Below are 17,359 nucleotides of genomic sequence, written 5' to 3' on the forward strand. Positions count from 1 at the left end.
AATACACTTACCCGTTTCAGGCATTTATATTACATAACACATGGATCACTTTTTAAAAACTTGATTCTAACATTATTGTTTTAACAATTTCATGTCTGAACTTTTTTTCTTAGAAACAAATTGAATTTGAATGTTATAGCCAATATGAATTCCAGATATGAGGCACTATGCTGCCTCATATTAGTGCTGGCTTTGGCATACTTTTCATACAACAGTTTCACTAGATAGGAAGTATAGATAATAACATTTTGTATAGACCCCAGCATGAATAGTTTAAGAGAAAAATAATTATTTAAAATTAAAGAGTTATGATTTTTCTTTTTCCTTCCACATTTTCTTCATGTTTATGAATTAAGATGAATATTTGAAACCTTGCCAGCCTGTTCTTTTAAGGCAAACGTAGATGTTAGGTGCACAGCAGCCGGATCTGTTTGTGTCTTGCATCCTTATGCCACGTCATGAGTGCGGACGTTGGTGGCTACCAATTGATTGATAGGCCGCTCGTCCAATCAGAAGGCGCCATGAAAGAAGGCGGGCCGTGAGTCAGTAAAACTAAAGGGGGGGGGGCGACGCTTATCTGACAGGCGTTCGCAGCTACCCGTCACTGGCACCGAAGCTGTAGACATGTGTGGTGAGTATTGAGTAATTTCTACATTTACCACTTTTAATGGGGAATGTGTTGTATTCATAACTTATCACAACAGCAATGCGAACACATGTAAACTACTGCTGTTATTGTTAGCTAAGGCTAATGATGTAAATAAGTTGAAATTAGCTAAAGGTGGCTAAACTGAGTTAGCGAACAAGGGCTAGTGCTGCTGATGCTGTAAGCTACCAGAATATATAGAAACCACTAAGCGTGTTTCGCTTTATTGTACCTGCTGTCTCTATAGTTTGAGGATACTGCGTTTTACCGTCAAGTCGACATTCATCCCTGTGGTTTAAAGTGATGTCCTTTACGGACCATTACGGCTAAAGCGTAACTCTGAACTAAACATGTTCATCTGTGGTTTTGATGTTGCAGCATTGAAAGCTTTGGTCAGCCAGGTGTAGGTGTTAAAATGTTAGTATTTCAGATTGCATTGATTGAGGAAGTAGCTGGAAGGGATCATGATTTAAATTTAAATAATTAGCTTCTTCTTCTTCTTCTTTTTTTATCTGAGACTGTCCCAGATTGTCTCACACACTTGTGACTGATGCCTCTCTGTCTCCCATCACTGTCACCGCAATCTGAAAACACCAATCAGACCAGATAGACTATTTGGGACCCCAAACAAATGTCTCTATTAATACCTTCTGACACAGTGTGGTGTTACATCAGGCAGCACTTGTTTTCATCTCTTTATTAAACCTGTTTCTTAAGCAGAGGTACATTTTGTGTTGTTTTTTTCTTTCTTCTTGCTGCAACATTTTCTTCTTGGCAATTTGCCCCACATAGCCGTCCTCCCATCAACTGCTGATCTGAATGAATTCTCTGTTGAACCAGGCAGCCCACCCTGGCTCTCAGTTGTTAAACAGTGCTGCATTTTATGCGGTGCCCCGGGGCCAATTTAGGTTAAACTTCTGCATGAGAGTTACTTGCTGGATAGAAATGAGACTTTCTGGGGATGCTAAATGTCTACAGTAAGGATGGACATGTACTGACATGTGTCTGTGTAATTCCAAAGTCTTGATAGCCTGTTGATGTATCATATCCTTACTTATCCTTGAGTGTACCATCACAGTTACTTGTTTTGTTCTATAGTACAGTGGACAGTTATTTCCTTTCCTATCCTTTCTTGTAGGCAGAAGATATCAACTTGCGTAACCCCAGGTCAATGGATAGACGCACTCTATTGTCTTTTAGCAGGTCTGCCCAGATAGAAGACTGTTTTTTCTAGTTCTGTAAATACTCCTGTTTAGACTGTACAGACTGGTTTCTCTGGGATTATTCAACATGTGGTTTTGAAAGGAATACTGAGGATGACACCACTAAGTAATGTTTGTCTAACTGGGTCATTTTCCTGAGGATTTACAACATTACATTCCTCTTGGTTTCAGCAGCTGTTTTGACATTTGTTTCCTATGTAAATATATCTGTCAGAAATTCGACATAATAATCTCTCGTCAGATTTATTGCCAAAGTATGATTTGGCAAAACTGAATACATAGGTGAGTATAGAATTATACAGACGAACGGTTTCTTCTTGCAAAGGAACAGATTGTTCTCTGTTTTGTACATGCTTTTTCAATAATGGAAACACATCTTTACACGGCCCAAGTAGTGGTCCACAACTTTGGGTTATACTGATGCAAGACTGTGAACTGTGAAGGATTTATCTTTTCTGTCAGTTGCAAAAGGGTTAATTGTAGATGTATATCTGACAGGCATTTTAATCAGTCTGTGCTTTCAGCTGCACATCTTAGCATTCACATATTCTCAAGGAAAAATGAATGAACAAAAGTCTTATTTCATTCAGCTGCAGCACAGAATCTTCACATTTTGTTTCCCTTCTCAGGAATCTTTGCCTATCTTAACTACCATGTGCCAAGGACTCGGCGTGAGATCCTTGAGATCCTCCTCAAAGGTCTCAAGCGCCTGGAGTACAGAGGTTACGACTCAGCAGGTGAGAAATGGAAAAGACATCAGACACTTGTTGTTTTTTCAAGCTTTTTTTCGTCACTGCCTGGTCATGGGAATATTATTCTTAAGCATTATTCTCATCAGTTACTCTTCATGATTTTTGTATTTGTTCTAATGAGATATGAAAACAAAGAAAGACTGATGTTTATTCTGAATTATTAAAGAAGCATTATGTTGCTGGACTGGACTAAGTGAACCACTAATGGAGATAATTTACTTAATGTTAAGTCCATTTGTGTTTCAGGAAGTTTCAGTAGCTTATTTTTGCATGGAGAGTGTAGCCTGTTCTATTCTAATAGTATTAAAAACAAGTAGTAATAAAGTTATTCTTCGGGATTTGTGAAACCTGCAAACGTCATCATTCTCTTTTTAAATTTCCTCAGGTGTGGGTATTGATGGTGGGAATGGAAAGGACTGGGAGTCAAATGCAAAGTCCATCCAACTGATCAAGCAACGTGGAAAAGTGAAGGCACTTGATGAAGAGATACACAGTAAGTCCAGTTTAAGTGTTTAACCTACTAATAAAAAAATTAATCATTTACATATAAAGCATTGATTTGTAATCTGTTGGAAGGATGGAATGCCTAAATTTGGCTGTGTCGGGTTGTGTTTGTTTGACCTTTAGAGCAGCAGGATATTGACCTTGATGTGGAGTTCGATGTTCATGTCGGCATCGCCCACACCCGCTGGGCCACTCACGGTGTACCAAGCCCAGTTAACAGCCATCCACACAGATCTGACAAGACAAATGGTCAGTTGTGTTGAGGATAGAAAGCTCATTTACTCCACAAAGTGTAGCATTTCCCCTGATCAATTTCAATGTGACACCTAAAGTTTGTCTTTCTGCTCTGCAGAGTTCATCGTCATCCACAATGGAATTATCACTAACTACAAAGACTTGAGAAAATTCTTGGTGAGCAAATATTATTCATGAAAATATTGTAGATATTGTTTTCATCACTCTGGGAGCAGACAGGACTAACTCTGTTAACCTCCACCACTGAAGGAGAGCAAAGGTTACGAGTTTGAGTCAGAGACTGACACAGAGACCATTGCCAAGCTGGTGAAGTACATGTATGACAACCGGGAGAATGATGACATCAACTTTGCTACACTGGTGGAGCGGGTGACCCAGCAGCTGGTAGGGACCTGCTGATGCACACAGATGTTCCTGTAGTGATCAGAAGGTGAAATAGCTTGTCTAATTGTTTCTTCTTCCGCCTGTCAGGAGGGAGCTTTTGCCCTGGTATTCAAGAGCGTTCACTACCCCGGAGAGGCAGTTGGCACAAGGTATGTTTCCACTGTCAGGCAGTCAAACTGCGGTGGGTTATTTAAGAAAAAGTTGTTGTTTGCTCATAAAAATGTCCCTGCACAGGAGAGGAAGTCCCCTGCTGATGGGAGTGAGATGTGATCACAAGCTGTCTGCAGATCATATCCCTGTGCTCTACCGCTCTAGTGAGTTTAAAATTCAGTTTTGAGTATAATCTGTCCACACGTGATAGCATAATTGTGACTGAGACCCAGTTTTTCTCTTTTCTCAGCTGCCAAAGACAAGAAAGGCTGCGCCACTCTACCCAGGACAGATCAGGACACCTGCTTGTTCCCTGTGGACGAAAAAGCTGTGGAGTATTATTTTGCCTCTGATGCAAGGTAAGCGGATAATTGTGTCTTGGTGTCCACCTTTTTAAACAGCCTTTAAAGATTCTCTGTAAAACATACTCCTCAGTCCATATGTCTCAGCCCCAACTGCAGATTATAAATTAAAGGAATGGTTTTCTCCTGTCATGCCAGCGCTGTGATCGAGCACACAAACCGGGTGATCTTCCTGGAGGATGATGATGTGGCTGCCGTGAAGGAAGGCCGATTGTCCATTCACAGGATAAAGCGCAGGGCAGGAGACTACCCAGCCCGAGCCATCCAGACCCTGCAGATGGAGCTGCAGCAGATCATGAAGGGTGAGTGCAAGGTCCTCCTTTGTTCTGGTTATATCTCCTGGCTATGTTTGCAAATAAATCATTTGTGCACTGCCTTGTAATTATGTCCTGAACCCTGTTATTATTGTGTTCCTTTTAAAGTCGCCGCTCCTATAGCTGAGCTGACTTTTACCATGCAGCCCGAGGCCTTCCCTTTATCATTCAGCTGATTGCAACCCTGCTGGATTAGTTCAACCCCAGGGGAGCACCTGCTATAAAAATAAACCCTCATCTACAAGAATTTAACCCTCCTTACTTTTCCAAAAAAAAAAATATATATGATTCACTGTTTTAAAGGAGGTTATGGGATTCCTTCTTGGCTGGAAACAGTGGCCAGGCAATCATTTTGGAACTTAGGGAGTAACTGGTTCCAGCAAAGAAGTAGTCCGGCATGTAACACTTTGTAAAATGGTAAAACATTTTAAGTAACACCCTGTAAAACTGTGAATTGAACATGTCACACCCAATTTGATGTTACACTATAGACACACAAGGTATCATGTGTTAATAGGTGTAAGAAGATGTTAACATCTAGGAGAGCATGCTGTTTCCCGCCAGGTCTAAGCTAAACTAACTGGTGGTCCGCTCCATCTATATTGTCTATCATCGTCTAATCGATGAAAGTTATCTGGGAACAGATCAATCAATCAATCACACTTTATTTTCATAGCACCTTTCAAACAAATTCAAATTCAGTTCAAAGTGCAGAAAAAGTAATTAACCAAAAAGTAGTCTGAAAAAAATTGTTAAATTGACTAATGCACACCAATTAGAATTTAGTAAAATAATAATAATAAATGCTTGTTTCTTGGTATTATGAGCCCAGAAAAGAAATCTTCTTGATATGTACTTGCCATTTAAGGGAATTAATTCAGCAGAAATAACATTTTGATGATGCAGGTATATACAAGGTTGAGCTTTATCAGGTCTGTCCTCAAGAGGAGAAAAAAAAAAGTTAAAAGGAGGCAGGTTCCATTGTTTCTGATTTATCTCAGGTAGGTAATCTAAACGCTGATTCTTTTTTTGGCTCAAGTTGAAATGTTTGATCACTCATGGATTGTTAGCGGATCCTTTATGCAGATATCGTTACATAGAGACAAATAAATCATTGTCAGGATACCGTCGATGGGAGCTGGCATGTCATTAGTGGGGATAACGTTCCACCTATTATTTGTGCCTACATGGACTTTTTCTTCTGCGTACACCAAAGTCTGCTGATATGTAATTCGTTAATACAACTAGGACCACAAATGTACTAGAAACGGAAACAAGAACACTACCACAGTTTATCTGTGTAGTTCTGTGTGTATTTGCATTTGAATGATTGTAAATAGAGATTAGCTCTTAAACTTAACCTTGCAGGCACACAAGTGACAGAAAAGTCAGCACACAAATGTCCTTTTAGTTTGCTTTAATGCTGATGAAGGCCTAGTACTGAAATGTGTCCGTTGTTGTGTTGCTATATTCTTACTCGTATAAAGGAAACTAAAAAGACATTTGTGAGCAGACTTTTCTGTCTCTTTTTACTCTTGTTGCGGTCGTGTACCTGAAATCGTTGTTTACTGTCGAGTGTGCTCCTTTTGTGCTGTTTTTACAAGAGTGATACTTCTCATATAAGCCTTAGGGATATATGAGAAGACATTAACAATATTCCACCATTTCTGTTACTGATTAATCTGCTGAATATGTCCTTGAAGAATACATTGTTCAGTGTTATTTTAAAACTTTAGTCTCACTCCCCATGACCAAAGTGACTAGTAGTCCAATGCAAACACAATCGATGACAACACACAAAAGCTGAATTAGAAGTTGTTTGCATTTTCCTGCTTTTGTGTCTTGTTTGTGTAATTCTGTGTGTCTTTGCATGTTCCTCTTCTCCTCTGACTCTCCCTCTGTGGACCAGCAGAGGGCAGAGCTGAACTGATGTTGGCTGGTCCCTACATTCCTATGTGGTCCAGTCATTACTCGGCCTCTCTCCTCATTTCAGTTTTTGGAGCCTTTCTGCCTAATAACCTAATTTGCGTGACCCAAATTGCTGTCAAAGGCAGACTGACAAACGTTCACATATTTTACTGTCACAGTTTCTTATTGATGGAAAAACACCATCTCTCCAATGTATCATGTTTGGTTTTTCTTCGTTTTAGGAGTGACCTACCCTCTAGCTTTTAAAATGTTCATAAAGAAGACTAAAGACTCCCTAAGTTTCCAGTTTTCAGTCAAACATAAACCGTTTTGTTACTCTTCCAGGAGGCTGTGGTTTGTGTTTTCAGGTACTTCATGTAAGTCAATAAGACCCTTGTCAGAAAGCCTCTTGTGGGCTCACACTTTATAAAAAAGTCCATCACTATGCTCTTAAGTGGCATTTACCTTCATTTTGTTTTTACTAGTGTTGGAAATGATCCCCTGTTTCTGATCCTCTCACCACAGGAAACTACAGCTCCTTCATGCAGAAGGAAATCTTTGAGCAGCCAGAGTCTGTGGTCAACACCATGAGAGGGAGAATCAACTTTGACAACAACACAGGTCAGAGTGCTGTCTGATCACTTTCCTCTGTGGAGCATTGACGTAATTACTCACCTGTTAATGCACTTTTCCACTCTGGCCTCAAACATTTCCCGCTGACACATTCATGTCTTTGATCCAAGATTTCTGAAAAGGAATGATTATGATTATTTCATTCATCTTCAAAGGATTAACACGGATATATACATTCTTTGAAAAATGTCCATGTAGCATTATTTCTCATTATTCTCCTCCGGTGCTCTTTTGTGGTAAGGTGAAAGATCTTTGAACCGAATGATGAGTTAGCTGTTGGCTTTACTTTCAGTGATACTGGGTGGACTGAAGGACCACATCAAGGAGATCCAGAGGTGTCGGCGACTTATCCTTATTGCATGCGGCACCAGCTACCATGCTGGAGTAGCTGTGAGTAGCCACTGACTTTTTTTTTCTTTTTTGTTATTAAAGCACATAATGGAAACATGTCTGCACTGCCATCCATGTTGAATCCAGCAGACTTGCAGGAAATGTGAGGTCTGTCTTGTGGACACAGGTGCAATGGTTGTGTGCTGGCACAGTCTCCGTGCTTGGCCTCGACTGGCTTGTTTTAACAGAATGACGCTGAGCAGTGCTCTGTTGCTTTTCAGACCCGCCAGGTCCTGGAGGAGCTCACCGAGTTGCCTGTCATGGTGGAGCTGGCCAGCGACTTCCTGGACAGGAATACTCCTGTCTTCCGAGACGATGTCTGCTTCTTTATCAGTCAGTCAGGTGGGGAGGCTGCTGCCATCTGGACTTGATTGAGTGCACATTCCCTAGTTGTCTTCCACTTTCCATCCCCGGGGGTCACTCAGCTTCTTCCTGATTTAACTTTCCTTGTGCTCAATTTAAGTCTTAGCCAGTTATCCAGTAGAGTTGAGTTTTCTGTATTTGTACTGTACTTCTCTTTTTTTTGCAAGATGTGAGATTAATACTGTGGTGGTTTTTCTGTTTCAAATCATTGTGTGATGCAAAAGCTATTTCCTAACAAACTAATAAATCATCATCATTTTATTGCCACAACTGTAACATTTTATAAACTGTTATGGTATTCCGTTTCTTTCAATCGTCTAGGGGAGACTGCTGACAGCCTCATGGCTCTGCACTACTGTAAGGAGAGAGGGGCTCTGACTGTGGGCATCACAAACACAGTAGGCAGCTCCATCTCCAGGGAGACAGACTGTGGAGTCCACATCAACGCTGGCCCTGAGATTGGAGTAGCAAGCACCAAGGTGAGCCTGTGGCACTTGAATGGTTTTACCTTAAGACACATTCTTTTCATGCTGTGTTATAAAGCAGTACACATGCTAATCTATAAAATAATATCTACATCTACAAACATTCATCTTCATGTAGACTGTTAGCTTGTTGATCGATTGTTCATTTGGCCCAAAGCAAATGTATCTGAATCAAACTTTTATGTATGTTTTAGTTCGTTTTCAACGTAAAAAGTTAAATTATTAATTTGTTCCATAATCTTGTGTTTTTTTGTTTGATGGGAAATTGATTATGTTTTGGGTTTTCAACTTTTGGTCAGACAAGAACAGCATTTTAAACTTAAGATGTCTTTAAAGATTTTTTTATAACATTTTATAGACCAACAGACAAAGAAAAGAATAATCACTTACAGCCCGTGTTTAAAGTGACGTTCCCCTACCATTTTTTGGATTTCTGTTTTGTTTTTGTGCATTGACACTGATGACTGACCGCGCCCCTCCAAACCTGTGTCTCTATTTTCATGTCTTCATAAGAACATGTCTGTCAGAACTGCCACCTTAGTTCTGGAAGTGCACTTGAAATCACTTTACACCATACTGTACATCTTTGCATTAATGAAGAGCAAGTGAGAAAACTGCAGGTTTTTACATTGAGCTTCAAGAAACTGTGCACAAATGTGTTGCATTATCTTATAAATGAACTCAACGACCGCCGATACTTAATAAACCCAGATGAAAACTCTGCTGTGAGTATGGTTCCACCCCTTGGAAGCTGACTTTTTCCTCCTCTGAACCCACTGGGAATTAAAGAAGCCTGAAAATCTCATCTCAAATCATGCAAAGCTAGGATCCTTGGTTTTATGCCTAGCCCCCCACCTGCTCCACAGAACCCTAAGGATTGCCAGTTTGGACTCTGAGCAAAGCAGAGGAGCATTGGAGCCCCAGTTAGTGCGGAGAGAGAGAGAAAAGGGGGGGAGCAGGTCCTTCCCTGGCCCAGCCCTTCGGCTTGGCTTAGCGTCTCTTGTGCTGCTCCAAAGTCCCAGAGCACGCCTCAGAGACGCCATCATTTACAGCTTGGCTGGCTGGGCCACATCCCCACACCCAGCTCTACCAAATGCTGCACAGCCGAGCTCATCAAATCAATAGAGAACATGTATTGCAACCAACTACTAAATTAATCCAAATTCTTCTGCTTGGCCTCTAGTTTCTCTCTTTCATGCTAATTTGACTTTTTTGTGAACTGGAAAATGGGAGAAAAAAGTGTGTTACTATTCCTTTGATCCTACTAAAGATTTGTGGATTGAGTTAGGACTAAAGATACTTCAATGCTTCAATAGGCAAACCCCTCTGGCTGGTCAGCTGATAGTTAATAAAAGAACACATCCTTATTGAATTAACTGAAAGAATCTATAGGAATTTACATTGGACAAATCTGGTCATGTTTCAGCTTGTCTGTTAGGGTGGTCATTTGTTCTGCAACAAAAACACTAAAAAGTTGGTGACAAGAACACTGAAAACACACCACAGTTTACAATGTGGATTAATCATAATGCCATATCTGACCCGACAGAGCAAACTGTCAGAGTTGTGAGGGACTGTGGTTTGCGTGCTGCCATGAGGAAATAAAGTGTAAAGGTTTTACAGCTTTTTTTTCTTGGCTTTGGACACTGGCATTTCAGAGTCTGCAGGGTCCTGTGAAATGACTTGGCTTTACTTGTGCTCAAATTAAACCTCCCAAATGGGCATGGATGGCCTCCGAGGTAGTCAGAGATGCAGGAACAGCGAGAGAAAGAGAAAGAGAGAGCGGGTAAATGATGATGACTTGCATCAAGTCTCAAATGTTATGAGGTTATGTGCGTTGATTTTTTTTTTTAGCGACCAGAAAGAGTGATCTGTGTTGTAGTGTTGTGTTAACATAGTTTTCCGGGATGAGAAGCCATGGCTTGACGGAGCTCAAATGCACGAATCTTATTGCTGCTTTGCGTGTACTCAACCCTCCTCTCCTTCCATTTCTCATCTGGTGCAGATTATAAACTGGATACAGAACTCCCTATCAAAACAGAGAGACAAGAAGCACAGACTCAAGCAACTCTTAAAGCACTATTAGGTTTCTGCTTTTCTGTGTTTAGTATTGTGCTGCACAACATCAAACTCGTATGCATTTAGTAAATGGGTCACAATGGCTAGGACTAACGGCTCTTAATTAAGTGCTTGCATGAATCACACCTACACTCTTGTTTTTCTGACTTTTTCCTCTCCAGGCTTACACCAGCCAGTTTGTTGCCCTGATCATGTTTGCGCTCCTGATGTGCGATGACAGGATTTCCATGCAGCCCAGACGGCGTGAGATAATCCAGGGCCTGAGAGTGCTTCCAGGTAACTAAAGACAAACGTTTTCAGGTTCAGTTAGGGATACCCTAAACTAATCAAGAATGTCTGGCCTCTCTGCCACTCCCTGCCTAACATTATGAGCCCACATGACAGCAGCAGCATGTTGACACTTTTGATTAACATTTAAATCCTCAAAGATGTGTTTTTTTTCTGCTCTCTTTGTTAGATCTGATCAAGGAGGTCCTCAGTTTGGATGATGAGATCCAGAAGCTGGCGACTGAGCTGTACCAGCAGAAGAGTGTGCTGATCATGGGCAGAGGATACCATTATGCTACCTGCCTTGAAGGAGCACTGGTGAGCAAGTTTTCCGTCTTTACCAGTAAAATATTTTTCAGATTTTCCACTGTTCCCATTGTATTCATTAGAGATTAACAAAATGTCTATGGAGAACTTTATCAAAAGAATATCTGACAGCTGATTTACCTCCTTCACTTTAAAAAGAGAAAAGGTTGTATTTCTGTCGTCCCTTGTGGATAATAACATCATGTTTGTGGATGTTTTCTTCTCATGTAGAAAATCAAGGAAATCACATATATGCATTCAGAGGGCATCCTGGCTGGAGAACTGAAACACGGTCCTCTTGCTCTGATTGATAAACTCATGCCGGTCATCATGATCATCATGAGAGATCACACATACACCAAATGTCAGAACGCTCTGCAGCAAGTTGTCGCCCGCCAGGTAAGGCCCAATCACACCACACAACACTGCTGAAATAGTTATTATAATGCCAATGTTTATATATTTAGGTAATGTTAAAGCAAGTTGTGATCATTCTACAAGACAGGTGTCTCTGTGAAATCAGTCCTCTCTATAATACCCTGTTCCTGTCATTTGTTCATTCACTCAGTTCAAATCTCAGGACACATGCTTTTTACATGTCAACAACTTATCTGTGATGTTTTAAACAAAAAAGGTACAACATTACATCATACCAACCAGAACATCTGAAGTTTGAAACTACACTTGAGGGAGTTTAAAAGTTTACATTTAAAATACTGATTGTGCATACAATCAAAATATCAAAATACACATTGTGCATGTTAGGTCAATTTCCACAGTCTTGTCTGTGCCACACCTCTGATCCTTCACCTCAATAAACCCCAGGGAGGGGGTGCTTCAGCGTGACATCATTACTGACTGTAATCTGTAGCAGATGTGGGTTTAAGGGCTGTTAAAATCAACTGAGAGAAAAAGAGGGGGAGGATATTGGTATTTTTTCAGATCAAGCTTTTTCGTGAATCTTGCCCCGCTCAGGAACACGCTGAATGATGATTTTGCTTTATTTGATTTTTGCAGGGCCGCCCCATTGTGATCTGCGACAAAGATGATTATGAGACCGTCAAGAACTCGTGTCGCACCATCAGAGTGCCTCACTGTGTCGACTGCCTGCAGGGCGTGCTGAGCGTCATCCCGCTGCAGCTGCTGTCCTTCCACCTGGCTGTCCTCCGAGGTTACGATGTAAGTGTCTTCACCCTTCAGGCTCGGCAGTAACTGAGACTCTTAACTATTTTAACATATGAGCCTCTTTACGTCATCTTTCACTAAAGATGTGGTCAAATATCAATTTCAGCACTCCCCCTTCAAAAGCACTGTTAATCCACCCTAAACCTTCTATTATCACTACTGTGCTTGTGTTTATACTGTATGTGCTATATATCTGTGAAAACAGTTGAAATAATAGATATTTTTACATTTAAAGGTGAATTTTCCTAAATATGCTGCAGCTCATTATAAGTGGTGTGTAGCTCAGTGTCCCTGATTAACCTGCTCTGTAGCCCTTGATTGCTCTGAAGACACTGAGCACAAATGGCAGAAACAAACACGCAGTGTTTACATCTTCTGACTCACCTCATTTTGGCTGCAGCATGTGTAGTCCTTATTTCAGAACACTGCACTGAAGGTGATGGTGACTTTAGCTGCCACATTGAAACAATTACAGTCCCATGTAAATACCTCAATCAACGCAAAATTCAGACTTACAGTGAATTTTTTTTTTTTTTTTAGCTTTAAACAAAACTGACACTGTTCCTGGTGTTTTGATGTAGATAGTGTTTACTTACTGTTGTTCCATTGTGTACTTTGCTTTACTGGATGCTAAAGCTAAAAGTAAACAGCTTAACTACAGCTCAGCATGTAAATACAAGCTCTGCTGCTTACAGAGCATTTTTCTTCAGAGAGATGTCCCGACAGTGCAGCCGGCTCAGACGTTTTAAGTTCACTACTCACAACTCTGTCACATCGCTCTGCTGTTCTAAGCAAACACTTATGTGAACACAGCTCTGCCACACGCCCACACTTCCGTTTCTTTATGTCCAAGTATTTAAAAGCTCTTAGGATTTGCTGCCACATGTCTGGCTCACAAATAGAAGTTAGTTTTATGTTGTGATGTTGGTACATCAAACTTAGTTGGTTGACAGTAGCAATTTGTCAGCAGCATTAGCTCTGTCATGCCCCACATGGTAAACAAATTTTTTTCATTTGAATACAGGTGGACTGCCCAAGAAACTTGGCCAAGTCTGTGACAGTGGAATGAAGCGCGCCCTTCATCACTCGACAACAAAAGCCTGGCAGACACAAACATGTGTGAAGACGACCAGGGAGCGTCTGTACGCAGAAACCAAGAGAAGATAATGTCCTGTTTTTTTGTCTGATGTCACAGCCCTTTTTAATGCAATCTTAATCAACAGTCCTGCATCTCGCTGTTGTATATTCTCTGTATCTCCACCTCTATCTTCTCATTATTGTCGTATTGTCGTTAGAGAAGTAGTTCTGTCCTTGATGGCGAGGTCTGGGCTGGCACTGACTTATAACCTTTATATTGTGTGGGTGTTTTGAAGCTGTAGTAACTGACATCGGTAGTTTAAGGTCGTTTCACTTTCACCCTGGACAGTTGTTTAAATATATGGTGTTTAGTCTCGGTGGAAGGCTCTTAAAGCTGATGTTAACTGAGAGAATCTAGATTTTTAAAGACCTCGTTGGCTTCCTTTTTTGTTACTTTTTTTCAGTGCAATGATTCGTCGTTTAGTTGGGATATTTTTCTTTGGCAGCTTCTCATTCAAAGTGTCTTTTTTTTCACCGTTGAAGTAAGCTTAAATCATTCCACAGGTCAGGACTTCATTATTGCCGCACAGTTTGTCAGTTTTGACTCAGTTTCTCTTCTTTTAAGGACGCGAAAGTTTACAGCAGGAGCAGCATCACAAGTTAGATGATGGGAACGCTTGTGAATACACAACTGTGTGAAGCTTGTTATCCTGCATGAACTAAGACTATCAGATTTCTAACTCTGGCTTTGATTTTTCTTTGGAACTAAAGCATCTGGATTACAAAATATTGTTACTATAAAGCTTTTCATGCACCATTTAGTTTTGGAATCTTGTGTTAAACTCTGTTGCTTCATTGTTCAAAAAGGAGATCTCATTGGTCTCCTATGCGTTTGAATTATAAACTGAAGAAATTTAAAGTTATATGAAGTTAAAACCCTGAAGTAGAAGAACAGACCACAATCTGCCAACAGACTGCTGCAATATTGGGACCATTTGAAGCTTTTTATTTTTATTATTATTATTTTGTTACAAAGTTATTTGTTGATTTGAAACGTGAATGTTACTGTCATTTAAAAATGTCCTGTTAAACCAAAAATCTGTACAATGATGGCAGTTATACACCAAAACATGCATATATATTTGATATGTTATATTGTTTTGTAGCCAAACTTGTACTGACATGGTTACTGTAGGTTGTGTGGTGTGAAGAAGAGAGAAGGTGGGCATTCACACGGTTGTTATGGCAGCTTGTCAGACTGTAGATGTTTCTCTAGAGAGGCAGATGCCAGCTGAGTGTGTCTGTGTGTGTGCGTGCCCAAATGTCTTTTTCATAGGGCCAAGGAAAGGACGATGTGTTACACACAGTTAAGTAGTGAAGAAATTTAAGCTGCGTGTTTGTTTTTCTCCTCACATATTTTAGTTGAAATGCATTTATCTTACCTTTACAATCAAGCCTTAACTTTCCTTTTTTTTTCTTTCAGTTTTTCCATTTCTTTTCCCTAACATTGAGCTTCTTCTGAGCCAGTGAACAGGTTTGAAAACTAGATGATGTTATTACAGGTACTTTTGTCACCCCCCATTGATTACTTAGACTGGAAGAACATTGACAAAAAGACGCCACACTGATCCTGAAATCTGTTAGATGATGATTTTCTGACTGATGGATTTCTGTGTGTGTGGGGGCACTATTTATTAGTGGAGCTGATGCAATAAAGTGTCAAGTACTTCCCATTTGAAGTGTCTGAGCAAAGTTTGTAATAGTGTCTTAAAGGTCACATACATAATGCAAAATACACTTTGCCTTAAACATGTTTGTCAAACATTAATATGTGTCCCTAGCCTTTTAACCCCCCCCCCCCTCCCCCAATTATAAGAAAAGTCCATCCTCTCTGTTTTTTGCCTGCTCCATTCTTCAGAAAATGTGTGCTCAAAGAGACCGTTTAGAGATTTTCCCTTCAAGACATCACAAAGGGCAGTGACACTCCCACAGCTAGGTGTTTGTTCTGCCCTCTGAGTCTACCTTCTTACTCTAAACAATAGGGCATGGAGCGAGAAAGCCCAAGCCACATCCCCTTCCAGAGAGGCGAGGTCAGACACAGCCCACTTGCATTTAAAGCTGTAGACACAGAAACAGCCGGCTCTGAGATTTTTCAACTTGTTGAAAAGGAGGATAATATATGAAAATGTAAATATTGGGGATCAAAAGGCTTTCACAATCATTTTATTCAAACAGGCGGTAGAGTAATAGACATGGACTACTTATGAGTGTTGACAGATCCCAAATGATTTCAAGTGCCTGTGAGGAGTGACCAGTCACAGTCTGCAAGGTGGACTATAATGTTTCGGTGCATCCATATGAAATATGAAATCGTAAGTGTAGTGACACTGGGTCTGAACACTGCACAGGGATAACAGTTGTGCATAGATGAGGGCCATGGTGGTCATGCAAACAGAAAGTGAACATCTGTAGAGAACTCGCACGGCATTCAGCACCATCTTTAACCATTTGGCAACTCCTCTCCTTCCTCCGCGGCTCAAATGAGAGCAGCTGTTGTTTCTGGAGGTGTGTTATGAAGGCCAGGCGAAACATCTTGTGCATCTTGGTCCAGAAAACCTGCCAGCGTTAACTTTACAAATGGATTCTGCTTCATCAAGTTTGAAAGGTAAAATGCTTAACTGTTGGGGAAAGAGAGTGCGATGCTCAGAAGGATTTCATTGCACTGACTGACAACAACAATGGCCTCTACTGCTGTTGCAGAGTAATCATAGACAACAGCTGAAGCTCTGGACAAAGTCGATCTCCATTTTCCAATCACACGGAGCATCATGGGTAGTTTTTCAGTTGAATGGAGCCAAATCTGAAACATTAACGTCCTAAGAGTATCTCCCAAGTCCTTTACCAACGTGAATAACCAATCACAGCAGTTTAAGGCATCTGAGTATTACACAGTTTTAAAAATAGAAATAAGGAAAGCTTATTAAAAAATCATCTCAGGTAATCTACAATTTAAACGACTGCTTTGACAGATCTCCCTGTTGAGTCGTTGGACTTTTCCTGTATCTTTACTAGTAATTCAAGTAGCCTCAAGAAATTTGAGACAACAAATGAAACAGATAAGTTCATGAACAGTATATCAAAGCAGAAATACTTTCCTAAAGTTAATGTTTAAATATTATACTGCTTTTAAAGCAACATTTGGATTTGCAGAACTGTACCTAATAGTTGTCTTGATATTGAGAGCTTTGAAACCCAGTGTTCAAAAGGCTTGTTGATTTGAAATATATCAGAAGTTGATGAAAAATGTAGATAACCATATGGACTTGAGTTTAATGCGTGATCTCATACCATAAGAACACATGAGCTGTTTTTTTATAATCTAATCCACCTCACAAGTTGTATGTAAACCTGACACTAGTGACTGTTGGTTTAACACAAAGCTGTTCTCACTTAAAGCTGAAAGAGTCTGGAGGAAAATCTTTCAATAAACTGTCAGTCACTAATTAAAGTCTGGGGTTCAAACTGAGTCTAACCAAAAATTACTTGAAAGTAGATAGCAGGCTGCATAACTGTTGCGTCTTTTGTTGCTGAATCTCACCATATGGGACAGTCCGTGTCATCTATATAATCTGTGATGTAATGTTTATATATGTTAGACAGCTGTGCTGTATTGGTGCATACTCAGTGGAAACGCAAACTGGCAGCAGCCTACATCTTGCACTGAGTTTGTTTGACATGAGAAATCCACTGAAAGCTGCCCAATAGAAAATGTGCTTGCATATGGATCAACTTTAAATGACAAAATAAAAAGTCAGATCTTAATCAGAGTCGCTTTCTTTGAGAAATTCTTTAGCTCCTTCTTCAACTATGTCCTGTGCACTGCCCCCAAATTATGTCACAAATGATTAACACCAGAGAAGCTTTTCTGCAGCCTGTCCACATATCCTGAGGATTGAATGGGGCCTAATACTTTCCAAGATGGCTCACTCCATTCGTGCATGTGACATAATGCAACATGTGAACATGTGGAGTTAGTTAACCATCCTCTGCTTTTCTTTTTTTTCCATCAGAGGAGG

General features: G+C 40.4%; 1 protein-coding gene across 1 annotated transcript; it reads left to right on the plus strand.

The window, feature by feature from the left end:
• Positions 1-538: 538 nt before the first annotated feature.
• gfpt1 (glutamine--fructose-6-phosphate transaminase 1) lies at positions 539-15,016 on the plus strand. The gene is made up of 19 exons (XM_020657569.2): positions 539-631; positions 2,499-2,606; positions 3,007-3,114; positions 3,249-3,374; positions 3,478-3,536; positions 3,630-3,764; positions 3,852-3,913; positions 3,999-4,078; positions 4,165-4,273; positions 4,415-4,578; positions 7,024-7,119; positions 7,424-7,521; positions 7,743-7,863; positions 8,206-8,363; positions 10,610-10,724; positions 10,906-11,033; positions 11,253-11,420; positions 12,039-12,200; positions 13,231-15,016. The coding sequence occupies exons 1-19, from the start codon at positions 625-627 to the stop codon at positions 13,273-13,275; spliced, it is 2,049 nt and encodes a 682-aa protein (XP_020513225.1). The 5' UTR covers positions 539-624; the 3' UTR covers positions 13,276-15,016.
• Positions 15,017-17,359: the final 2,343 nt, after the last annotated feature.

This window comes from Labrus bergylta, chromosome 2, assembly GCF_963930695.1.
Source record: "Labrus bergylta chromosome 2, fLabBer1.1, whole genome shotgun sequence".
Classification (NCBI taxonomy): domain Eukaryota; kingdom Metazoa; phylum Chordata; class Actinopteri; order Labriformes; family Labridae; genus Labrus; species Labrus bergylta.